This window comes from Diabrotica virgifera, chromosome 1 (genome assembly GCF_917563875.1).
Source record: "Diabrotica virgifera virgifera chromosome 1, PGI_DIABVI_V3a".
NCBI classification, from domain to species: domain Eukaryota; kingdom Metazoa; phylum Arthropoda; class Insecta; order Coleoptera; family Chrysomelidae; genus Diabrotica; species Diabrotica virgifera.
Genome location: NC_065443.1, coordinates 250,899,620 through 250,926,254, shown reverse-complemented (window position 1 = coordinate 250,926,254; position 26,635 = coordinate 250,899,620). Strand labels below are relative to the sequence as shown.

The 26,635-nt window shown below is 32.0% G+C and overlaps 1 protein-coding gene across 3 annotated transcripts in view; it reads left to right on the top strand.

The window, feature by feature from the left end:
• Nucleotides 1-22,786, top strand: part of LOC126879075 (cytochrome P450 9e2-like) — a 114,659-nt gene extending 91,873 nt beyond the window's left edge. For all 3 annotated transcript variants that reach the window (XM_050641989.1, XM_050641988.1, XM_050641990.1), the window contains exons 4-7: nucleotides 63-394; nucleotides 875-1,037; nucleotides 5,014-5,250; nucleotides 18,113-22,786. In XM_050641989.1, coding sequence (XP_050497946.1) covers nucleotides 63-394; nucleotides 875-1,037; nucleotides 5,014-5,250; nucleotides 18,113-18,555 — 1,175 coding nt within the window. In that variant the 3' untranslated portion in view covers nucleotides 18,556-22,786. The remainder of the gene's footprint in view (nucleotides 1-62; nucleotides 395-874; nucleotides 1,038-5,013; nucleotides 5,251-18,112) is intronic.
• Nucleotides 22,787-26,635: the final 3,849 nt, after the last annotated feature.

Sequence of the window (26,635 nt, the reverse complement as noted above, 5' to 3'; positions counted from 1 at the left end):
ATACTGTTTCGTGATGTGATTAAGTGACATTGTTATATGTAATATTTAAATAATTTTTTTAGTTCCAAAATGGCGTCAGATGCGACCAGTCCTCTCTCCGGCTTTTACCAGCAGCAAAATGAAACTGATGTTCAACCTAATGATCGACTGTGTTGACCATTTTGTTGGACATTTCAAAAATGGCAACAACGAAGTAGTTGAAGTAGAATGTACCGATGTTTTCAGCCGTTTTGCGACTGATGTGATTGGCAGTTGTGCGTTCGGGTTCGAGGTCAATTCTGTAAAAGAAGCAAACAACGAGTTTTACCAAAAAGGTTTGGAACTTACGGATTTTACTAATTTTTGGAAAAATTTTGCTTTATTTGGGTATATGATTATACCAGGATTGTATAAGGTAAGTAATCATATCAGATTGATAATATATACTATTCAACTGATATTTTCTTAAAATAAAAATGTATTCCATTTTTATTCAGTTGCGATGCGAAGGCAAAGCTGTCTTATTTTTCACTTAGAAGAGGGAGCGCAAACCAGCACTCTAAATCGACGATTTTCGACTCTAATTGGGGTCATCATCAGAGAGACGTAGGTTTGCTGCTCTCTGCCTGAAGTGATAAAACTTGTTTGCTATGAAAAAATTGATAGAAAAATACTGGTGACGAAAAGGGAGCAGAGGGTTTTGATTGTTAGACTTTATGTTGAGGGAAGCTTGAATTATACCAATCTGAATCGTCTCTACAACTTTCTCCTTTTTTGTTTGTTTTTTACATTTAAGACACTTGTGTTTTCATTGTCCAGATTGTAGCCCATATCAACTGTAATAGGTGCTCAGTTGACTTAATTTTATAAATTTATATAAATTTATTTTTTGTAGCTTCTCAACTTAAAAATAGTATCAGACGAAGAAAGCAAATACTATCATTCCATTATAGAAAAAACCATAAAATTGAGAAAAGAAAAAGGTATAATAAGGCACGACATGATTCATCTCTTAATGGAAGCAAGAGATGAAGCAAATAAATTACAGACTAATGGAGGTACGCAAAAAACCTTTCATATTAGCATATTATTACTTTTTGGCTTTTAGACCAGGCTGTATCGTCGCCCACGTTAGGTAAATTATTCCAATTCTATTTTTTTGCACAAACTTACTCAAAAAGAGGTCCTTATAACAAATGCACAGGGTGCCAGGCGGTACCGTGGTCAAAAAATTGTTTAAATAATTTTTTTAACAAATTCACAAAAACATTTTTTTTCACTTCTGACAATTTTTTTAAGATCATTTGGGTAATTCAGAGCAAAAAGGTCTCCTGTGATTTTTCTCTGAAATTGATTGTTGTCGAGTTATATGCGATTTAAAATTTGAAAAATTCGAAAATGGTAATTTTCAAGGCTTAATAACTCGGTTAAAAATTGTAATTATGAAAGTCAGAAAGTTACCAGATCAAAGTTTAGAGCCCCCACTACAAGATCCTGAAGAAATTTGTGTCATTATTGTCATTACTAAGCGGATATTTTTAATTGTTAACAATGAGCGCTAACCACATATAAGGCGACCGTCTATGGTGAGTGCGAAAGAGATGCACTATTCTGGCAGTCTAGTGGTGCATCTTACTGAGCACTGAGCAGAGAGATCTGATCAAACAGCCCCTACGGTTTAGGTCTAGGCAGACTGAAACGTACGTAAGGAGATGATTGATCATCTCTTCCAAAAGTCCCATTTCCTACCAATATTTCTCGATCCACCAATTACAGAAAAGTTTAATCCTTCCTTTTTTCATCGACCAATAAAAAAACAAACAGCACTCTGGGTCAAACCCCCTTCAACGCCATTGATATTTTCAGCGAATCAAAGATTTACCAACATTATGGGTTCTTCGTCACCTTGGATAAAAATCTCCCATGAAAATGCCAATTCAGCTCAAACAACATCTGGACTTGTTATTCAACTCAGAACCTTTATCTCTACAAAGAAAGCTTGGTACATCCAGGCACCTTCTCACGAGTAGCTCTTTGAAGTAATACCGCGTCCTCTGTAGAATATAAACAATTTGATGTACTTATGATATCTACGCCAATTTTCTGAGACAATAAGTCAGATAAACAATATAGCATTCGATGATCGATCTAATATTGTGAGAAACGAAAAAACTAAACAATTCCACGCAATACAGAGTACCATCCCTGAATCGGATTTAGGATACAGGGTGAAGCGAAAATGTTAATGATTTTCGTACCGTTACACAGCCTCCCCCACGATTTCAGTTTGGTGCAAACCACAGATTGAAATCGGAACCAAAACCAAAAAAACTAGAACGGTCAAAACAAAAGAGAAGAAGACTAACACCTAGTAATCTTATGACAAAAAGTTAAACTGAAAATTTGACTTGACGAGTCGACTCCAGGTGCGGTTCGTTGGCTCTTAAGCACAACTACCAATGGCAGATTTCTATGAAAATGGCTCCAACCTAACCAAAAGGTGGAACAGACCAGTGCTGAAGTTTCTGAAAACGAAAAAGAGTGGTGCTTCCAGCTCAGCAAAGGCGGGTGGCCAACAGGTAAGCTATTCGCATATCAAAAAAATAAAAAAAACATCAATCGAAACATGTTTAACTACAAGTTGAAACTTACTAAAAAAGAAGAAAAAAGTATGGTCAAAAGTTCCTTAAAAATCTTCCGGGATTAATCTCGCTAGAAAATTTCACAAATTGGGAAACTCCCAGAGAGACAAGAGATATATTCTAAATCAAAAACCTTAAGACAAAAATATAATTTTGAAAATAGGGCAGATGTCAAGAAGAAATGTTCTCAACAATATCAATCAAAATAGAAAGAATTGAATCAAAGCAAGAAAAAAATAAACAAAAGCAAACTACAAAAAAGGCAATTCGTTACAGTGGTTCCACTGATAACAAAAGACAAAACAAAACTAAAATAAACAAAAGGAAAACTAAATAAACTAAATAACAATTCGTCATAGTGAGTCCACTAATAACCAGAGACCTAAACAAGGTAAACTAAAATAACTGTATACAGGAGATGTCAAGGATTCTTTGATCCAGGACCTTTAAAATATTTTCGCAATCACAACACGACAGTGTTGTCACAAAGACACAAATAACTATTTCATCGTGTAATTGTTGAGAGACCTTAGGCTCACGCTAACAATGTACACTACTATGTTCGTTGACACACAACATAGGCAAAAATAAAACAACGATTAACATCGTGATCGCATCTTAGCGTCACAAAACATAACATTACATGTGTTATGGTATTCCCTGAATAACACAAGAATCGCAAAACATAAAACATAAAGGTGTTAAAGTCTATTAACGACTAACACAATACAACGACGCAATGCGTCATTGTAAACAAAATAAAGCAAAAAGGACGACAACGTCATACGTCATCATCAACAAAATATCGCACAAAATACGACAACGTCATACGTCATCATCAACAAAATATCGTACAAAATACGAAAACGCTATACGTCATCATCAACAAAATATAGTTAAGATATGTTAACGTTTTATTGGACGCATGGGCTTCTTTCAGCCCTGACTAACACCAACGAATAACATATGAATAATGATGTTACTTTCCATCATTAACGCCATACAAAAAGAAAACAAAAGATAACATGTTGCCCTTTCAATACGATATTTTTTATAAAAAATATTGCCGATATCTATACACGATATGATGGACACGCGCCAACTCGTAACTCTTAATGACAAACTTTTTTAAATCAAAATGTATACCGGCCAATTCGTAACTTTTCTACCTGACCAACTCGCAACTTTATTCTGGTGAATTCGAAACCATTGTTTAATAGTTGTTAGGTTAAAAGGTAAGAAATAAATTTGAACAGTAACGGATTAAGCCAACACGGGGCATATAGCATATTATTATTTAAGCGAATGGGTCTTGGGTATAGAAAATCCTTATAACATACTTAAATCGTCCACCAAATTTCATTAAAATCGACCTGATAAATTTTGCATAATAATTTTGCAATCTAAATTTTTTTAAAAAAGTTCAAATTTTTTAAAAACTTTCTGAACAGAAAGTAGACCATTTAGAGGTTTGCTAATTTTTTCACATATAAAGAGGCTCTCTGCCTATCTAATACACTTTACAGAATTAAAATCGGATTATCTAAGAGGCCTCAGGACTGTTTTAAAGTTATAAACAATTTTTTGGCTTATAAACAAATACAGTGAGGACGTTTGAGTTGGAATAAATTCATTTTCTCGAGAATGGGCGTCTCTGGAGATAAATCCCGAAAAAGGTCGATTTTTGTTTTTAAATTCTAATTTTTTGGTATACCTACATATCATACCAGTGACGTCATCCATCTGGGCGTGATGACTCAATCGATGATTTTTTAAAATGAAAATAGGGGCCGTATGATTGCAGGCCGTATGATTCCGTCAGTATAACAGGTTGCCTTGCAACCATATGCAGAACAGTACCATAAATGTTTTCCACTTTTTAGCACTTTCTTTAATTGAAATTTAAAATTATTTACCACCAATAACTTACACCCACGTGCACTCATTACGAAATCTGTTACAAGAATTTCAGTCATTTTCACAAAATGTATTTGGATTTTCTCTAGTAACTGTTCCAAGAGACAATACATAAATGATGAATACCTTTTACACCACCTTCAAAGAGAGTAATTTTTACAGGTACATACCTGGAATACCGGTATTCAATTATCAACATTACTTAAAAATGAAAGTTACTAATTCACCGGTAGTTAGTGGGTTATCGAAGAATTACCTGCGCGCCTGAGTTACGAGTTGGCCTGTAATTAGGATGGGGGATTAAAATAGTTACGAATTCACCGAGACCCGATATGATACTTCATTGGCATATCCAATACAATACTCAATACTTAAAAAGTATCGATATTGCATCGTATCTCTACGCTTTTGAGTAACTACAAAAATCTCTGCTTGGGCTCCTCTACCATAATACTTACTTTTATTTTTTTTGCAGATCATAATGATTGGAATATCTCCGACGAGGACATAATAGCTCAAGCAATAGTTTTCTACTTCGCTGGGTTTGACACTATCACACTATTGTTGACATATTTATTCTACGAACTGGCATTGAACCCAGATATACAAAACAAACTGAGAAATGAAGTAGAACAAACGCTGAAAGAATGTGATGGGAAAGTTACATACGAAGCTTTGTTCAAAATGAAATATATGGATATGGCTGTATCAGGCAAGGTTTTTTAAATACCTCTTTTAAAATCGCCCCGCCCTTACTTCCAGTGCACATAGGTATGGGTAGTAGGTGTGATCTATTAGAGAAAAGTCTATTCACTCTTGACCGGTGTCATGTTCAACTTAGCCTACCTATTTTTATTAATAAATCACATCCCAACTGTCTGCTGTTTTTACAGATTGTCTCAAATATTATTCTTGAGATCTTCGAAGATGAGTAGGTGATTTTCATGTAGGATATAACACCGGTTTATAGCGTCCTGCGCCTTTCGGTTCCTATTTTCCAGCCAATCTCCTGGTCGTATATCTCTCTCAGGGCCATTTCCATATATATAATAATCCATATAATCTTAAAAATTTTCCACATCTGTACCCTATTTACACGGTCAAGGGACTTCTCGAAGTCAAAAAAACTCACATCTACATGTTTATTCCATTCATTTGTTTGTTCCAAGATAATTCTAAAGGTGGAAATGTGGTCAATGGTGGAATTTTTCGGCACGGAAGCCTGCTTGGTTGCTTCTCAGTTTTTTATCTAGTTCCGACTTCAATCTATCCAATATGATTTTGGTCAGGACTTTGGATGTGGCGCTTAGTAGTATTATTGCACGCCAATTGTTGCATCTGCTCAGGTCTCCTTTTTTGGGTATTTTTATAAATCAATCCCTCCTTCCACTCCTCTGGTAATTCTTCGTCCGTCCATATTTTGCCATGCCAATCATTATAATGGAGTTGCAATCGTAGTAGCAAAACACTTAGCTCAATCAGTATTAACTTATATCCCCATATCTGACAGAGCAATGCTAGTAAAATTTAGTTGAAAGCCGTTCATTACCAATGTAATTCAGGTCTATGCCCCAACATCATCCAGTGATAAAGACAAATTAGAAGCATTTTACAAAGATCTTACTGATGCTCTAGATCTTGTCAAAGCAGCAGAAAATACCATAGTCCTTGGAGATTTTAACGCTAAAGTCGGCAAAGGACGCTGTTTGAACATTGTGGGGGATTATGGCTTGGGAAACAGAAACGAACGTGGAGATAGACTTGTTCAGTTCTGCCAAGAACACGATTTCATTATATCGAATACTCACTTTAAACTACCACCGAGAAGACTCTACACTTGGAAGTCAAATGCAGAATCAGAGGACAAAATTATTAGGAACCAAATCGACTTCATTCTAATAAAAAATCGATTTAGAAACTGCATCAAATCAGTTAAAACTTATCCAGGTGCTGACATTGGGTCTGATCACAATCCCATAGTAGCTGTAACCCAATTACAATTAAAAAAGGTGATCAAAAGAAGTCTCCCAAAAATATTGATATAGCCCAATTACAAGACGAGAAAGTTAAGGAATCAGTTCAAAGACAACTGAACGAAAATTTAATTTGGGAAAATATCGGTGAGAATGTCGATGAGGGCTTAAATAAAATCGTAACAACAGTAAATGAAACCTGCGTGAGAAATTTACAAGGCAGGCCAAAGCTAAAAAAGCAGGCTTGGATGACAGATGACATATTGGATTTGATGGAACAAGGGCGACTAGCGAAAAACAACGAAATACTTTATAACAGCATACAAAAAGAAATTCGACGCAAAATATGAGAAGCAAAGAGTCAACATCTAGCCAAACAGTGTCAAGACATTGAAGAACTTGAAAAGAAATATGACACGTTTAACATGTATAAAAAAGTGAAAGAAGCGGCTGGTATCTTCAATAAGAAACAAACTGCATTGCTACAAGATGAACATGGTAAAGTAATATTTGAAGTAAAGGACAAACTTAAAGAATGGGAAAATTACGTTACGAACCTATTCGAAGAAGATAGGAGTAGTTCACCACCCGATATTACTAACTACGACGGACTCCTAATAACACGCTCTGAGGTAATAAAAGCCATCAATCATCAAAAGATGTCAGAGCGACTGGTCCTGATGAAATTCCAACTGAAATATACAAGCTTATAAATGATAGCAATGTTTTAGAGGCTATAACTTCGTTTTTCAATACCATTTATACCAGCGGACAACTTCCTAATGGCTGGTCTAATTCACTGTTTATAGCTCTACCTAAGAAGACAACAGCAAAAACCTGTGCTGATTATGGAACCATCAGTTTGTTAAACCATTTATTGAAAATTTTCTGAAGGTAATACATGGTCGTATCTACAATAAATGCGAGGAATACCTGGATGACACACAGTTTGGTTTCCGTAATGGTTTTGGAACGAGAGAGGCATTGTTTGGAATGAACATACTTGCTCAAAGATATCGAGATATATCTGTAGACATATACTGTTGTTTTATTGACTTCCAAAAGGCATTTGATCGTGTTAAGTACTCTATATTGATCGAAGCTCTAAAAGACATAGGCTTGGACGGCAGAGATGTTCGAATAATTGCAAATTTATATTGGAATCAAACAACATCAGTTTTAGTAGATGGTGTGGAATCAGCGGCTCTTAATATTAAAAGAGGAGTACGGCAGGGATGCCTCTTGTCACCACTGCTTTTCAACGTTTACTCCGAAATAATTTTCAGAAAAGCTCTTTCTGAAAAACAAGAAGGAATACTTGTGAACGGTGAAGTCATCAATAATTTGCGATATGCGGACGATACAGTACTCCTAGCTTCTAGTCAAGAAGATCTGCAAACACTACTTGACAGTGTCGTTGAGAGTTGTAGGGAGGCAGGTCTGGATCTGAACATACGGAAAACCAAAATACTCGTAATAAGTAAACAGCAGCATATAAAACCGTCTATATATATAAATAATACCAAACTTGAGCAAGTTGATAAAATCGTGTACCTTGGACAGCAACTAAATTGTAACGCAGAAAGTCACGGCGAAATTAGATCTAGGGTAGAGCAGGCTAGAGCCGCTTTTAGAAGGATGTCCAAGGTGTTATGTAACAGAGACCTAAAATTGGCATTGAGGATCCGCCTACTTCGCTGCTACGTGTTCTCGGTCTTACTTTATGGTGTCGAGTCTTGGACTGTGAATAAAATCGATCTAAATCGCCTTGAGGCTTTCGAAATGTGGTGCTATAGAAGAATTTTAAAAGTTTCCTGGGTGGAGAAGATTCGAAACTCCACAATACTAGAACGTCTCAGCAAGACATAAAAAGCATCAAGCAGAGAAAGCTGGAGTACTTCGGACATGAGAGGTGCCAAATATAGGTTGCTACAAAATATTATGCAAAGAAAAATAGCAGGCAAACGCAGTCCAGGACGAAGAAGAACCTCATGGTTGAAGAAGTTGCGAGATTGGTATGGTGTTGATACAAGCATGCTATTTAGGGTGGTAGTGAATAAAATTAAGATAGCTATGATGGTAACCAACGTTCTGAAAGGACATGGTACATGAAGAAGAAGAAGTCCATATTTTGTGCAAAAGTGTATGTAACATTTCTACTGATTGCTCGGTATCTGTTTTTATTAGGCCAATGGGTATATTGTCGATTCCTGCGGCTTTGCCATTTTATAGAAGTGTTTCCAATTTCTTTCCTTGTAATTTCTCCAATATTCACTTCCAGCTCTAGTGATTGTACTTCATCTTCTATGATTTGAGTTATTATATCATGTTTGGCATATATCCCTTCAAAGTATTACTTTTATTTTTTGTATTATTTCTTTCTCATTTTTTATGTTTCTGTTTCCTTGTTTATCCTTTACTTCTGGTATATTTCGTCGTGTTTTTCCTGTTAAGTTTCGTATGATTGTATATGTATATTGTGTCCGTAAGTCGTTTTCTTTCGCTACTTTCTCTGATACATTTAGCATCTCATTTATATAAGTAGTTTCTTTTATCTTTTCTGGCTTGATTTTTACTTTTGCGTTTTTTGCTTTGTATTTCTTTAAAATGCTTCCATGTTTCCTCGACTGACTCTCCAGTTTGTTGTGATACTGTTCGGTTAATTGTCAGTCTCTCAGTTAATTTATTTCTTATACATTCTACTTTTAGAACATCGACGTTGTATTTAATCCTTCTGCTGTTTTTTCTTCTTTTTATTTCTGACTAATAATTTCATTTTTGGTCTCGCTTTGATTAGCATGTGGTCTGCCCCACATCAGCACCTCTTAAGCTTCTGACATCTTGCAACCAGCTTCTCCATTTATATTCAATTATTATTTTGGTCTATTTGGTTCTTTTATCTCCGTAATGGTGATTTCCATGTTTCTAACGTAAGGGTATAAAGAAGGAATAAAAACTAAACATTTGTGTGGTGAATTATACATTCCATTTTAAAGGGCCTAGCCGGGTAAGATGATGAAAAGTGCCCCCAACTCGATTCGAATTCCATATAGGTCACTGTTTAGCATATATAGTGAAACTAACTTTCTGAAACTTTTAGCCTCCTAGGTGCTCATGTGACCCACCTAGAGCCTAATTAGGCTTTTTATGTTTTTATTTTTTATCTCAGCCGCATCGAGAACTAGCGAAAAACTTTAAATAAAAAAGTTGTAAGCTTTGAAAAGTTCTATCCAAAAAAATTTATTTTTTTAATTTTTGGCGGGAAATTTAAATTTTAGGACAATTTTAAAATTTTAAATGATTATAAAAAAATAACTAAGACATTCGTTTTCACGAAAAGAATATATAACGTGTATTTTGGCATAATATTTCACCCAGAATTTTTTCAAATTTTTAAAATTGGTGAAACGCACCTTTAAAAATAAAAAACCGCATATGTATTTTCGTTTTTTTTTTTCCGTTTTTTGATATAATTTTATACATATTTTTCAAAAAAGGTAATACCGTCACTAGAATAGGTAAAAAACTGAAAAATAATTGGGGTTTGCTTAATAAAAATTTTTTTTAATGCCATCCATTTTCAAGATACAGGGCGTTGAAGAAAACAAAATTTTACACATTTTTTACGATTTTGCCGAAACTACTGGCAACATTGTAATAAAATTTGGCAAGTTTTAAGAGGTAGTTGTTCTGCACTTTTTGGCATACAATTAAGAATTTTATATTTATCATTGGCGCGCATACGGGTAATGGTCTGAACTTTTTAAAGAAAAAAGATAGTACGCCACTGACATATTTCAAATTAACAATCATTTTTAAATAGTTTAAATAAAAAATTTGTAATATTTAAAAAGTTTCGTGCGAAAAAAATTTTTATTTTAATTTTTGGCGGGAAATTTAAATTTTAGAACGATTTTAAAATTTTAAATGATTATAAAAAATAACTAAGACATTCGTTTTCACGAAAAAAATATATAACGTGTATTTTTGCATAATATTTCACCCTGAATTTTTTCAAATTTTTAAAATTGGTGAAACGCACCTTTAAAAATAAAAAACCGCATTTTTTCGGTTTTTTTTTTTCGTTTTTTGATACAATTTTATACATATTTTTCAAAAAAGGTAACTCCGTCACTGGAGTAGGTAAAAACTTTCAAAATAATTGGGGTTTGCAATAAAAATTTTTTGTAACGCCATCCATTTTCAAGATACAGGGCGTTGAAGAAAACAAAATTCTACACATTTTTTACGATTTTGCCGAAACTACTGGCAACATTGTAATAAAACTTGGCGGGTTTTAAGAGGTAGTTATTGTGCATGTTTTGACATACAGTTAAGGATTTGATATTCATCATTGGCGCGCTTAGGGGTAATGGTCTGAATTTTTCAAAGAAAAAAGATAGTACGCCACTGACATATTTCAAAATAACAATCATTTTTGAATTCCTCATTCAATTTGCGATAAAAAGCTATCTTATCATTTTTTCATACGAGGCGCCGTTTTGCTGCAAAAAATAAAATATCTTAACGCTTCCAAAGTATTCGAATTAGTTTTTATAATAATGGATGTATGAGTTTATGTATGTAGTGTAGAAACTACTAATAGAAGTTCGAATACTTTGTAAGGGTTAAGATGTTTTATTTTTTGAATAAAGATGGCGCATCGTATGAAAAAAGCGGAAGATAGATTTTTTGTCACAAATTGAACGAGGAATTCAAAAAGGATTGTTAATTTGAAATATGTCAGTGGCGTACTATCTTTTTTCTTTAAAAAGTTCAGACCATTACCCGTATAGGCGCCAATGATAAATATAAAATTCTTAATTGTATGTCAAAAAGTGCAGAACAACTACCTCTTAAAACTTGCCAAATTTTATTACAATGTTGCCAGTAGTTTCGGTAAAATCGTAAAAAACGTGTAAAATTTTGTTGTCTTCAACGCCCTGTATCTTGAAAATGGATGGCATTACAAAAAATTTTTTATTAAGAAAACCCCAATTATTTTTCAGTTTTTTACCTATTCTAGTGACGGTATTACCTTTTTTGAAAAACATGTATAAAATTGTATCAAAAAACGAAAAAAAAACCGAAAAATGCGGTTTTTTATTTTTAAAGGTGCGTTTCACCAATTTTAAAAATTTGAAAAAATTCTGGGTGAAACATTATGCAAAAATACACGTTATATATTTTTTTCGTGAAAACGAATGTCTTAGTTATTTTTTTATAATCATTTAAAATTTTAAAATCGTCCTAAAATTTAGATTTCCCGCCAAAAATTAAAAAAATAATTTTTTTTTGGATAGAGCTTTTTAAAGCTTACAACTTTTTTGTTTAAAGTTTTTCGCTAGTTCTCGATGAGGCTGAGATAAAAAATAAAAACATAAAAAGCCTAATTAGGCTCTAGGTGGGTCACATGACCACCTAGGGGGCTAAAATTTTTAGAAAGTTAGTTTCACTATATATGCTAAATGGTGAGCTATATGGAATTCGAATCGCGTTGGGGGCACTTTTCATCATCTTACCCGGCTAGGCCCTTTCTCTGGAAATCAGTATTCGGATCTCTACTTCAACCCGGACTTAAAATCGTCGAGTGAAAAATACGTTTATTTTGACGTTAATTTTAACTTTTAGTATTTTGAAATAAAATTGCAAATTGTGGCTAATTTTCAGTAGAAATGGTAAATATAAAAATACCAAAAACAACATGGTTTCAGAGCCATTGTATAGTCCAGAAACTGCCTCCGGTATTGTTTTTGTTTTTCTCATTTCAAATTTTGTATTTTCAAGAAATTCCAATTTATCTTTTTAAATTTTTTTAACATGAAAATATTTTGGCACGAATCATAAGTCTAAAATGTAATAGCAGTATTACAACAAGTAAGATCCGGACATCGGATCGAAAAATGAAAAAATACATGTTAAACAATTTTCAAAAATCTATCGAATGACACTAAAGACGACCTCCCACTCCTTCCCTTGGCATTGGTCTGGGGGTAACTTTAAAATCTTAAATGAAAACCCCCAGCTTTTATTAAAGATTTGCATTCCTTGAGTAAAAGTACCTAAGCATTTTTTATTCGAGACATTTTTTCTAATTTTGGATAGATAACGCTATAATCGGAGAAAACGATTTATCGTGATACCATAGGTATATTATAGAAACGGTCTAATATTCTTGTTCTCATGATCATTTTTCAGTGCGTCACAGTTTTTCGATTTCTCTCTAATGCATTAAGTTAGATGAGACGGAAAAAGCGGTAGCTCCGTGATTAAACACAAAAATAATGCAGCATTACAATGGTTATATACATAAGATGTCTATTCCTAACCTACGTTTGATTTGTTGATATTTAGAATGCGCGTTTTTTCTAGCCAATCAAATACACGTATTACGAACATTTGACGAAAACTTCGTCCATTTTGGCCATTTTTTAGAAGTGTCAAAGAGTCAAGTGACGGTTATTATTCAGGTCAGTATTTTGTGTACCTGTCATTTTGAAATTTCGAATTCGACTTCCCTTGTGTTTCACAACGTTTTTGTGCATTATTTTGTGTTTTGGTTTAGAATTTAGTTCGTTAAAAGTTGGTTTTGTATTTTGGTTTAGAATTTGGTTCGTTAGAATAAATATATTCTAATACTCCAGGTCATTATGCAAGAAAAAGATCCATAGTAAGAAGACGTAACTCATGGCTGAAGAACCTTAGGAACTGGTTTGGATGTAATAACAATGAATTATTTAGAGCCGCCGTTTCAGAAATAAAGATCCCTCTGATGATTGCCAACTTTTGAAGCGGAGACAGCACCTAGAGAAGAAGATAAAAACACAGTTTATGGATAGTTTTGTGTCATTTTTTAATGTTTCCATATTTATAAATTTAATTAACCATATTGTTTACTTTTTAATTTTATTCCGCTTTATAAAAAATACCTACATGTTAACATATTGTGTAAAAATCAAATCTACTAAATTACTAATTAGTTTAATTCCACAAGCTTTTCACCTATGGCTAAGTACGATTCTTGCATCTGTCAGATTCGTCAATAATTACATGAAATAAGTCTCGACACACCCAATACAGTATATGACGTCATAATTAATGACGTACTGAAAAATGATCATGAGAACAAGAATATCTCTAGATCTCTATGTGTATGTTTAGGTACACGACAATTAGACCGAAATCATTAGACTGAAAGCAGTAGACCGAACTCATTATACCGAAAAGCACTTTACCGAAACCTCACTAGACCGAACAGCGTTAGACCGAAATGGTAAATAAATTTAAAAAGTAAAATTTAAATAAATTTAAATTATGCTAAGGTTTTGTATATCTGTCTTTTTGTTTATTGTATTTTTTTTTTTGTATTATTTTATACAGCGTGTCTACTTGAGTTAGAAACATATGGGAAATTTTTTTATTATTAATTTTACGAAAAAAAGTTATTCTTTATAAAAAGTTCTGCATGCCCCAAAACCTAAGATTCAATTATCAGATATCAAATTTTCTCAATATTATACGAAGTATGTCAAAAAATATGAATTTCGGCTAAGGGTAAAGTACCTTTATTTCTCTCAATATCGAAAATTCTTATTATGAAAAGTTGTTTGGAAATAAAAACCAAGCTCAAATATGTAATTACATGCTTCTAATTGGAAAAAAATATTTTCCAAATTTTTCTCAAATTTATTGATACTAACTTCGTTTTTATTCATTACACATACGATAACTCTTTTATTATTACTTTTACGAAAAAAAGGTATTCTTTATAAAAATCTCTGTATGTCCTACGACCGAAGATTCAACCAACAGATATGACATTTTATTAATTTTATACGAGTTATGTCAAAAAATATGAATTTCACTCAAGAGTAAAGTACCTTTATTTTTCACAATATTGAAAACGGTTATTAAAAAAGTTGTTTAGAATTAAAAACTATGTGTCAATATGCAATTACATCCTTCTAATTGAAATACTGTGAAATATAAAGGTGCTATAATATTGAGCGAATTTCATATTTTTTGACACACCTCGTATAAAATTAATAAAAGTTGATATATCATGGTTGTGTCTTAGATTTTAGACCATGCAAAGTTTTTTATGAAGAATAACTTTTTTTCGTAAAAAGAATAATAAACGAGTTATGATATTTGTAATAATTAAAAACGATGTTGGGTATCCATAAATTTGAGAAAAATATTTTTTTTTTCAATAAGAAGCATGTAATTGCATATTTCATCTTAGTTTTTAATTCCAAACAACTTTTTATCATAAGAATTTTCGATATTGAGAGAAATAAAGGTACTTTACCCTTAGCCGAAATTCATATTTTTTGACATACCTCGTATAATATTGAGAAAATTTAATATCTGATAATTGAATCTTAGGTTTTGGGGCATGCAGAACTTTTTATAAAGAATAACTTTTTTTCGTAAAATTAATAATAAAAAAGTTTCCCATATGTTTCCAACTCAAGTAGACACGCTGTATATATAGACTGTGTAAATTGTTACTTTGTACAGTCTGATATGAAATAATTTTCATCCGTTAAACAAATTAGTGAAGGTAAAAATAAATTAAGGGTAGAGTGACGTTAACATCATTTTAACTGTTTATAATAACCATCCAAATAACATTTAGTTGTAATTACATTAGTGTTATCTCTTTGACTGCGACAAGTAAAACGAACTGCTTTTCGGTCTTCTGTTGTTCGGTCTAGTGAGGTTTCGGTAAAGTGCTTTTCGGTCTAATGAGTTCGGTCTACTGCTTTCGGTCTAATGATTTCGGTCTCTTTACAGTAAACCGTTTGTTTAATATTTTTCAAAAACCTATCGAATAACACCAAACATGACCGTACACCCCACCCCTGGAGGTGGAGTGAGGGGTAACTTTGAAATCTTATATAGTAACCCCATGCTTTATTACAGATTTAGTTTCCCCATGAAAAAATAAGTAACATTTATTTTAAACATATTTTAGAATTTATAATAGATGGCGCTTTAATCGGAAAAATACGATTAACTATCAACCATTCTAAAACATGTTTCAAATAAATGTTACTTATTATTTCATGGGGTATCCAAAACGGGAATAAAAAACGGGGGCTCCTATTTAGGATGTTAGAGTTACCTCCCACCCCACCTCCAAGGTATGGAGTGGTGGGTCCTGTTTGGTATCAATCGATAGGTTTTTGAAAAATATTAAACACGTTTTTTTTGGTTTTTCATTTGGAAGTGTATTTCTCGAGATCTTAGACCGTTTCAATAATTTACATGTATTACGATAAATCGATTTCACAAATCGAAAAATGTCTCAAATAAAAGTTGCTTACTTTTACGGAAGCAATCCAAATAAGCTGGATAAAAAAACTGCAATAAAAACTTTAAAGGTTTCCTTTTAAAATTTTAAAGTTACCCTCCCTCTCCAGGGGGTGGAGTGGGTGGTCGTATTTGGAGGGCACTCAATGAGGGTATTTGGCTTCCATCCATAATTCCATCCTACTACATCGATTTACTTGATATTTTCACAGTAAGTAGGGAATAGCTCAAGAAACAAAGTCTACCCTATATACTATGGCGCTTTTTATCTTGGGGGCGGTTCCCACCCCTTCAAGGGGGTGGAAAATTTTTTGTCAATTCATAGATCTTCTAGTTATAATACCAAAAGAGATATGCTAGGTGAAATAGTTTTTGAAGTTATACTTCTTTACCGGCGATAGAGGGTGATTTTTTTATATGTTAAAACCTATCAGCCTGGCGCATGAGCATTATAACTTTGTTCTGACTGGATGTTCAAATGACATGTCAAAAATTATCCGATATGGCAGCTGTGGTTTGGAGGTAAAGGTAAAGGTAAACAAATGTATAATATATTAGTTTTATTGTTGTGAGGACAGAAACAAAAAAGTTTATAATATTGTAGTGACTTTTAAATAGTTTTTAAAAGCAACAGGTACGTAATAATTGTTAATGTATCATGGGTATAAACCTACCTATTTGATCTGCCAAAATACATAGGTAGTATGTAATACTTTTATTTATATAATTTGATTACCATCAAAATTTCTATCAATATTCACCTAATATATTGTTTTTTTACTCTATGTTTTGTTGTATTTTTTCAATTCTAAATCATTTCAATTCAAAATTAAAATAATTTGATAAATTTTCAAAATATCAAAATATCACAAGTTTAATCCGTTTAGTTAGTCGATCTTCGTAAATAATGACACATAGTGTCCGTGGCTAAGCGGAGAAGGCGAATGAATTCTAACACCAACCGCTCTTATCAGCGCTGGTTCGAGTCCCAACAGAAACTTTCTTTTTTGTTTTTTTAATACATTTTATGATTATAAGTATATTTATTATATAATTGTATTTTCAGAAAATACGTATTTAGTTAAAAAAATTTTCGACAATTAATGTTCAGACATCATTTGTGGCTTGTTTAATGTGTTTGTGTGCGTTTTATTCTTTTATTATTTTAATTTTTGGCACTGTTCTAATAAAAATGTTTGAGAAGTAGTAAGTATAAATTAGTTTAATATTTAAACAAAATATAAATAAAAAGTATATTAATTTTGTTTAAATCATATAATAGAAGTATAACTTCTTACGTGCGTACAAAGTACACACACATTCTTTTTTTTTGGTGCATGGTCAAATGGGTGTATTCAACTTGAAATAACAGAGAAACGGTCGATTTAAAGAAAAAAGCTTACTAATGTATTTTCAGAAAAAATGAGAAATATATTTAACTTCCTATCCACCAGAATTTAAAGGCATTGTTTTCCTTCTGCAATATCTTCTATTATAATCTTATTTCAATGTTCAAAAAGTTGGACGGGTTTAAACTGAATGGTTTTTGAAAAAATTAAGATCAAATTATAAAGCGCATTTTTGAATTTACTTAAAAATTATCCTTTTTCTCCATGTAACTCGAAAATGTTAAGAGATACGAAAAAAATATTGTACAAAAGTGTAGGGTTTTTAATAAAAATTTTGTTTTTGTTTTTCATTACTGTATCTCTTATCATTTTCAAGTTATATGGAGAAAATAAGATTTAAAAAAAATTAAACATACGCTCTATTATTTGACCTTTTTTTTTAAACCATTTATTTTAAACCGGTCCAACTTTATGAACATAGAAATAAAACTGTAATAAGAGATATTGTAAAAGGAGAATGATGCGTTTAAAATATGGTGGATAAGGGGTTAAAAAATATACTTCTTATTTTTTCTTAAAATACATTTAGCCCATTGAAGGGGTGGAAACCGCCTCCAAGATAAAAAGAGCTATAGTATATAGGGTAGACTTTAAATTAGACGATAAGTAGAGGCTATTTCCAAAATTTCATTAAAACCCATGCAGTAGGATAGAATTCGGAAGTAATATCCTGTTCTTGCTCTCATTGACTGGCATATTGGTGTCATTCGATAGATTTTTGAAAATTATTAAACACGTATTTTTCAGCTTTTTAATCCGATGTTCATTTCGGGAAATGTTCGACCGTTCCGCTACTTTTGGGACACCCTACATAATGCTTTTGTGTAATTCTCTTTATTGTGTTACTTATAATATTATTTTGTTTATGTTTTAGAAACCTTAAGGAAATATCCCATCAACGTCATTGTAGATCGAGTCTGCACAAAGCCCTACATCATCGAACCCACTGCTGCTCACGAGAGTCCGATATCTCTAGAAGTCGGCACAGTGGTCTGGATCCCCATCTACCCCATCCATCACGATCCTAAGTACTATCCAGAACCAGAAAAATTCGACCCAGAGAGGTTTAACGAAGATAACAAATCAACCATTGTCCCAGGTAGTTATATACCGTTCGGTATCGGACCAAGGAACTGCATAGGGTCCAGATTTGCGCTTATGGAGACCAAGATATTGTGCTTTTATATCTTGCACCATTTTGAAATTGTTCCAACAAAAAAGACCATGATCCCGGTAAGCTTATCGCCAAAGACGTTTAACATGAAACCTGATAAAAGTATCTGGTTGGGATTGAAGAGAAGGAACGAATCACAATGATCTCTTACATATTTATAGGCTAAGATTTTTGATATACATATACAATTTGTACAAAGTTTATTTAATGGAAACACATCTACATAAATATTAAGACTCTGAAAATAGCTGAAGATTGAAGACACATAATATATTTTTGTGGCAAAAGTATCAGTTGTTTTAAAAATAATTTCAATATGTATTGACAAGGTGGAATCACTTCGTAGAAGAGATCGATAGGATGAAATGGGCACCAGAAAATCAAAACAGAACAAGAGAAGAAATTAATATACAGTGATGAGCGCGCTAATAACCGGCAGAATAACGCAAAAGACGGAAAACTTAATACATTGCGAAGTAAAGAGGGAGGAAACTAGTAGAGGTGGAAATTATCGGTATAAACGTATAAATTAACATTACATTACATAGTTTCCCACCTTTAGACGTCTGTGACAGGAGTATTTTTTAAAATGCTCTGTATATGTCTGTATATGTCTGTCTGTACATGTCTGAAGTTTCATCGGTTCAAAGTGCTTATTTTTGAAGGGGCTGTAGTTGAAAAGACTTGAACTAGTCAATAATCACGAGTGTATGCAAATTTAGAACAGCCATATCTTAACCAATTTTAGTTTACAAAAAAAAACAAAAAATTCAAATTATTCAGAAAAGCAAAAACTACATTTTTTACTCTTTGTAATTTTTGGTCACACTAATAAATTTTAAGTTATTTCGAAAAAAAAACCTTTTTTCCAAAATTAAAAATTAAAACAGATTTACTTTAAAGCCAACTTATTAAAATAAGCCCTTTGAACCGATGCCGATGATACTTATAGATCATATAAATAATACATGGGCAAAGGAACTTGTAAAGCGGTAACGATTTATTTGATTTAATATGGTAATTAGGGGTGATTTCCCTGAATTTTTTTTTTGACAAAAAAAAGAGATCAACGTTATTTTGAGCGTAACTTGCTTATTTTCGATACTAGAAACTTTTTTAAAAAACAAAAAATAATATTTTGTTAAACATTTTTTATTGGGCTATATTTTTTCTAAGAATGATTTTCAATGAAGTACTTACTTTTTGAGTTATTTGCCAAAAACCGCCTAAAAACGTGTTTTTTTTTTTTTTGTTGAAAAATGAACGTATTTATTCGCAAATAAGTCGAAAATTATTAACTTAAGGACAAAATGCTATAGAGTAAAAGTTGCTTAGAATTTGTCGTTTTATCCATTTCCGGGCTTATTTTGAACGTATATGTTTTCACACATTATAAGGGGTGAAACTCACCCCCAGGGCAAAAGCACACAGAGGCCCAATATCATTTTTATTCTTTGACATGTTATCTATGTGTTTGCTAAATTTTATGTCAATCCAAGCGGTGCTTTAAAATTTGGAACAAAAACCGTGATTCAATGTACTATAAGTTGCTCACCGTTGCTAACGGCAACCGACACAACAAATCACATTCGTAGAGAAAAATAAACCTCCACTACACTTTAAACATCATTTTTAATAATAAAATGTAATTTTCGATTAAAATAATTTTTATTTTAAAATAAAAAAATATGAAAAAAAAAATATTTTTAAGAAACGCTTTTCTTTAGTTACGAGTGACTAAAATTAAAAATATTATAAAAAAAATCAACTAAAAAGCATAAAATAAAAAAAATTGAAAAAATCTAACACATTCGTCAAAGAAAAGCGTGGCGCGTCTTCATCAAATAAACGGTTTTCGCCCTACGCTTTTCTTTAACGATTGTGTTAGATTTTTTCATTTTTTTTTATTTTTTGCTTTTTAGTTGATTTTTTTTATAATATTTTTAATTTTAGTGACTCGTAACTAAAAAAAAAGCGTTTCTTAAAAATTTTTTTTTCATATTTTTTTATTTTTTACTTTTTAGTCTTACACTTTTCAAACATTAAAATATTTCGTCATGTTTCTTAAAATATGTATAAAACATATGATGTACCAACATGAAAAGTAGTCGGAATCGGCAAAAAATTTGAAACTTTATTGTTTATTTATGAATCATAACGTAAACAATTAACGTAAAAAGTGAAATTATGTATAGTTCATATCATTAGCTACAATCCGCAAAAGTTTCAAGTTTTTACATTGTAAAAAACAAGAGAATTTAAGCATTTTCCATTAAAATCTTTTTTTTTATTTAAACAATTAATAAACATAAAAAAAAATTTTTATTGATTATTCGTGTATTGTTCCCGCGAATGTATATGTTTGCAAATTGTCATTCATTTGCATTGGAGAAAAGGCACTCAAATTAACGTCTAAAAATTTGACGCAAACTATTGAACTAAATAAAAGCGTTTAATAATAAAGTCACTACGATTTAAGAAAACACAAACAATTACATCGGCTTCAGTTGGTCGTAAAAATTTTTTATTTTGTTTTTATTTTTTATTTTGTCTTCCGCAAGAATAATCTGCAAGTTAGAAACTCATAGGATGTCCAGGGCCGGCTTCAGTACTAAATGTTTATAACGAAATTTGTCCCCTTAATTTCAAACCCGAAATAAGAGGTTGAAAAATGTTTTACGCATTTATTTACATCAGAGTATGAAAACATATGTCTTTAGAAGGAGAGTGGATCTTGGATTAACACTCTACGATTTTTTTTTTCAAAAAGTAATAGCATTTATACAATGGTAATAGCCTTCGATATTTGACCCCTTTTGATAAACAAGTTATAATAGGTTTGTTCTAGCATCAGTTTTAAACGGTTTGAAACCATCAGCGAATAGTCGACCAGCGCGAGTAGAGGGGATAGCACTGGTGACTGTATTATGTTCTCTCACTGACCAACTGTTTGCTGACGGTTTCTGACTGGTTTGACTGTTTGCTAGAACAAACCAATTATCTAAGCAACAAGTCCACCAATCGGGCTCTACATTTTTTTTTATGTTTGGTATTAAAATTTCTTCATTTTAAAGCCTCAAAAAAATAAATAAGAGGTATTTTTACAATAAATAATGCAATTGCAAAAAACGGCCATTTTGGACCTTTTGCAGGCTGTTTTTCAATAACGTATTAATGAAATTAAACTTGCCATAGCTCACATTGTAGGTTTTTAAATCTACTACAATTTTCTATTTAAACGCTTTTCTCTAAAATGAATATCCTAAGCTGCAAAATTAAAAATTTTTAAAATTGCAAATTTAAGAAATGAAAAACGTCATAAAGAAAAAACCTCCTAAAATTTTTGGTTACATTTTAGTAGAAGTTATTCCTGGCATGATCCTTTACAACACCTGATAGGTTTCAAAAATTCCTGAATTATATCCTGAAATCGACCTATTTTTCACCCACAGCTTGGACTAAGAGTACTACAGCTAATCATCCAAGAGAAAATAGACAGCAGAATGGGCCCACACACTGGTGGCTCCAAAACTTGCGACAATGGTTTGGATTGTCATCTGCCGACCTATTCATATCTGCTATAAACAAAGTCAGAATAGCCATGTTATTTTCCAACGTTGGGAATTGACAAGGCACATGAAGAAGAGGAAAGTTCAAATATAAATGTCAATCAAATATAATTAAGTGAAATATAAAGAGGTAGTAAAAGGATAGAAGATGTGGTTCAAACCCGAGGAAAGAAATAAAAAGCTTTAGAAATAAAAGTAGTTCAGAGAGTGAACATAACAACAAATGCTTAAGTTGTGGGGGGAGAAAAATTACATTGTATACACATAGATATGCAATAGATATAGAGACAGGAGAGAATAAATAGTTACAATGATAAAAACTACATAAAAGTATACTGTGGGGACAAAAATATGGAGAGAAAGTAGTACAAAAGCAGCTCAAAAAAAGAAATAGACACAGAGACACATATAATGTAGATAATGAGATGGGAGTAGCAAAAAGGAATATATTAATAAACAAGTGACTTTCAAGTGACATAAACAAGTGACTTGAATTCATGTCAGAGTATTGATATAATGGAGTTAATGGTAGGGAAGCTGTAGGTTAAAAGCTCACAATTTTTGTTAATTATTCAATCTGCTAGATTTTCTTCATCAGTGTACCTCTCGATATCATATCAAGGGCTCTAGTTGAAATACAAGAATGATACTCTGAAGCTCTGAAGAAATATAAAGTGAAAAAGACTGTGATCAAACGTGTTTCTTCTAAGTAAACTTCATAGTAATTATTTTTATAATGAAACGAAATTTATTTTGTATAATTTTATGGTATAATATTTAAGATTAATTAAAGTATATTGTAGTATTTGACTTGTATTGATTATTATGACATTGTAGAACATTGTGCCTTCGCAGGTGTAAAAAATGGAAAGACCTGGGACCAGATGGAATACAGATAGAGGTTTTAAAAACTCTGGAAGAAGATAGACATATATCACTTCTGTTAAATTTGCTCAACTGTATATATAAGACAGGAATTGTCCCTAAAAACTCAGCACTTTTCTCTTTGGTTAAATCAATTAAAGGGTTGTTTTGGGGTGAAGGGGATGAGCTCAAAAATCGAAACTATATCACTTCGAAAGCTCATAAATAGCTTGTAATTGTGCCGCAAAGACTGATTCAATATCCTTATTTTAAGTAGTGAGTCAGCCCTTACGTAGTGGGCCACAGGAATTTACTATGCTACATTATTGAGTCGATTCGACGCCGAATTCCAAAAAAAAATTAGCCCCAATTGGGGAAGAAAGAAGGGCTCCTCCACCATGATAACGCACTGGCTCACACCTCCGCCGGCCGTCCCCATGGTCAAACTGGTCGATTTGAGCTACGACCTTCTATCCCATCTACCATATTCTCTAGATTTGGTCCTGTATGACTTTTTTTTGTTTCCAAACTTGAAAAAGGCACTCGCCGGGCAAAAAATTAAGCCGAATGAGGAGTTCGTTGCCGCCATGAAACCCTACTTTGTAGACCACGAGAAAACGTATTTTTCACACTGGTTAAAGAAGTTTGAGCGTCGCTCGGTCAAGTGTTTCTAGCTCAAATGAGACTACATTCAAGAATAAATCACCACTTTTATACATTTTCGTTTTTCTTTAATGGCTAATACTGCCGTGCTAAGCCCAAAGGCGGAAACTTATTTTTTATCGAAAATGAGATTTTTGTATTTTTAGGTAGAATAGGGTATTTAGTATATATTTATAAAGTCTTTGGAGTTGTAGAAGCATTATATTTTAAATAAAATTGCAATTTTGTTAGCGGTATCTACACTTTTCAGTTAAAATACTAAGCCATTTGGCGGCAAATGTTAAATACTATGGCGTTTTGACGGTATCTGCTACAGTTGCCGTCCATATACCTTAGCATATGGCACTTACTGCTAATCTACTTTCAAGAATGCTACGCCTACATTTAGAAATCGCCAAATCGCCTTAGTATTACAAAGTAAATTCGGCCTAACTTTACAAGGTTAAATTATTGTGTTAGTTAAAAGAGTTGTGTTAGTAAAAGAAATAATTAGCGAGGATGGTAAGAACTTTTCGAGATTATTATATCTATTGAAATGTATTTTCATTTTTGTTTATAGTATTTCAAGAATTAACCAATTATGTTGTCCTAAACAATATGAATCTGCGCCAAGTGGATAATTTATATCTTGAATTAGGCGGTATCCGACGCCCTGAAGGGCACTAAGGATTATGAGAAAGAAGAAGAATTAGGCGGTAAGATATTTTTATATTTAAAAAATATGTCTTTTTTTAATTAGGTTTTAAAAACTTAATATACGCTGTCCACAAACATTTTTAGAAAAAGAGACTTAAAATATTTTGTTTTTTTAGAAAATCAAGTAGAGTCGAGTAAGAGTTGTGAAACACGAGGTGAAACCACTGAAGACAATATTGTAGAAAGAGAAAAATTTATTGTAAAGCAGTTACAAGAGGTGGAAAAAAATTATGTTCAGCCTGTACAGGCGCAAGGTTTGTTTCATACTTAAAGTTTTCTGTATGTTTAAACCCTTTGTTGGTCGTACATGGGATTAGCAGTCCCATTGATTGCATTTTTTTTTTGTTTAAATACAAGCTATTATCATTTGTTTAACTAGACAATGTCTAGTAGTCTAGTTATGCAATGCTATTATAGATACGAGATTGTAGATTTGAGATATTTTTACTTAATCTTTTGAGAATCGTTTACCTAAGTTTTATACAAAAATGCTGGTTTTATTCCTTTATAAATTTTCTAAGAATGCGTCAGGTACCTGGATAATGATCCAAAAATTTGTTTGCATATTTTAAAAATCTTATAAATCCTATAATTAGGTATTTTTCGGTCTAAAAGACAATGTCATCATATTTTAATCATAGCATATAACTAGTTTGTACAATACAACTAATAAAATGTTAAAATTTGCCCTAATTACTGTAAGTAATGGTATTTACCCGAATATAATATTGTGAAATACCCAATAATATAACAATGCATAATAATATTAGGGTAGGTCTCGGCGATCATAAAAATCTTGAAAGCTCTCGTAAAATAGCAAACCTTTGTTGCTAAGAAACAAAATAAAAATAGCTGAGAAAGTCAAAAGTATGGTTTACAATCACATTCACAGTTTTGAAGAATTTTTTAAAACGCTTAACATCAGCAGGTGTTTAAACATCTATAACAATCTGAACGGATTCTGTTTTTTCCTAGTATAAGTACAGTTCTGCCCAAATTATTAGACGCACTATAAAAGATTTTATAAAAAATGTTAATTATGAGGTAATACCATTGTAATACTAAATAGGTGTTGTGTATGTACCGGACACAAGGTATGTTGTTCGGTTGTCTATTAAATTGTCTATATTGAATCACAAATAGAACATTACCTAATATTAATGAACCAATATAATATATTATATATTATAACATATTATGTATTTATTGACTCTGGAAAGAAAACAAATATAACGACAACTAAATATTGTCAATTTGTTGTTGTCATATTGTGGCTCAACAAGATAATAACATTTAATAGTACTTTAATTCTTTCAATTTAATAAACTGTAATACAAAGAAAAGCTTTTTATTTCATATCAATCACAACTGTAAACCACATACCGCTAATAGGCTTAGTTTTATAGTAAGTTTTGATAAAACGTTTTAGCGGTATCTACCTCTTTTTATATAAAACTTTGTTTTAAAATATAATTATTGGTTCCCTTAATAAACTGAGGCATATATGCATGCATTAAAACTATTAGCTAGTCCATAAATCGCTAACTGGCCAAAATTTTAGCATTCAATTTTGAAATCGATTTTGCCACCATTTTATCAAATGTTAGTTACCGCCTTTGGGCCTAGCACGGCAGAATAGTCCAGAAAGCCACTCCGCATCCGCTAGGAAAAATATTCTGAATCGGATTTTCTGCACAATCTTTGCAGGTTCAAAAGTCAAAAAATTTTTAGGCGTTTCTTTTTTTTGCCTAAAATTATATTTTTTGTATCGAACAATTTTTTAGGCTTTTTGGATCATTCCAAACAGAAAAGGTTTTTTGTGACTTTTCTCTAAAGTTGATAGTTTTTGACATATAAGCGATTAAAAATTAAAAAATTGCGTAGGTAGATATTCTTTATACATCGATTGATATAATCCCTCAGAGTTTTTTTCAATACTATATCTAAAACCCCTTTCTTTTTTAATTGCTAATTAAACGGGCCCGAATCTATTTTCAACCGTTGCATGTATAGGTACAACATTGTATGTAATATGCGGAAATATTATATGTGCGAAAAAATATTCTGATTTAATTTTTTTCACCATCTTGCTTGAAAGGTCCCCTTTTAACAAATTTGCATGTTGCCAGGTTCAAAAAGCAGTCAAAAACTTTTTTAAACGTTTTTTTTTTTAAAGTAATTTTTTGACATAGGACTTTTTTATGTTTTTGGATTATTCCAAATACGATCTTAAGTGATTTTTCTTTAAATGTGATAGTTTTCGAGAAATAAGCGATTGAAAATTTAAATATTGCAAAATCGGTTATTTTTAAACCCCAAAAACTATTATATGTGAAGAAACGAAAATTTCAGTGTTACCAAGGTACGTAGATATTCTATTAACATCGATTGATAAAATCCTTTGTTTTTTAATTGGTAATCAAGCTAGCGC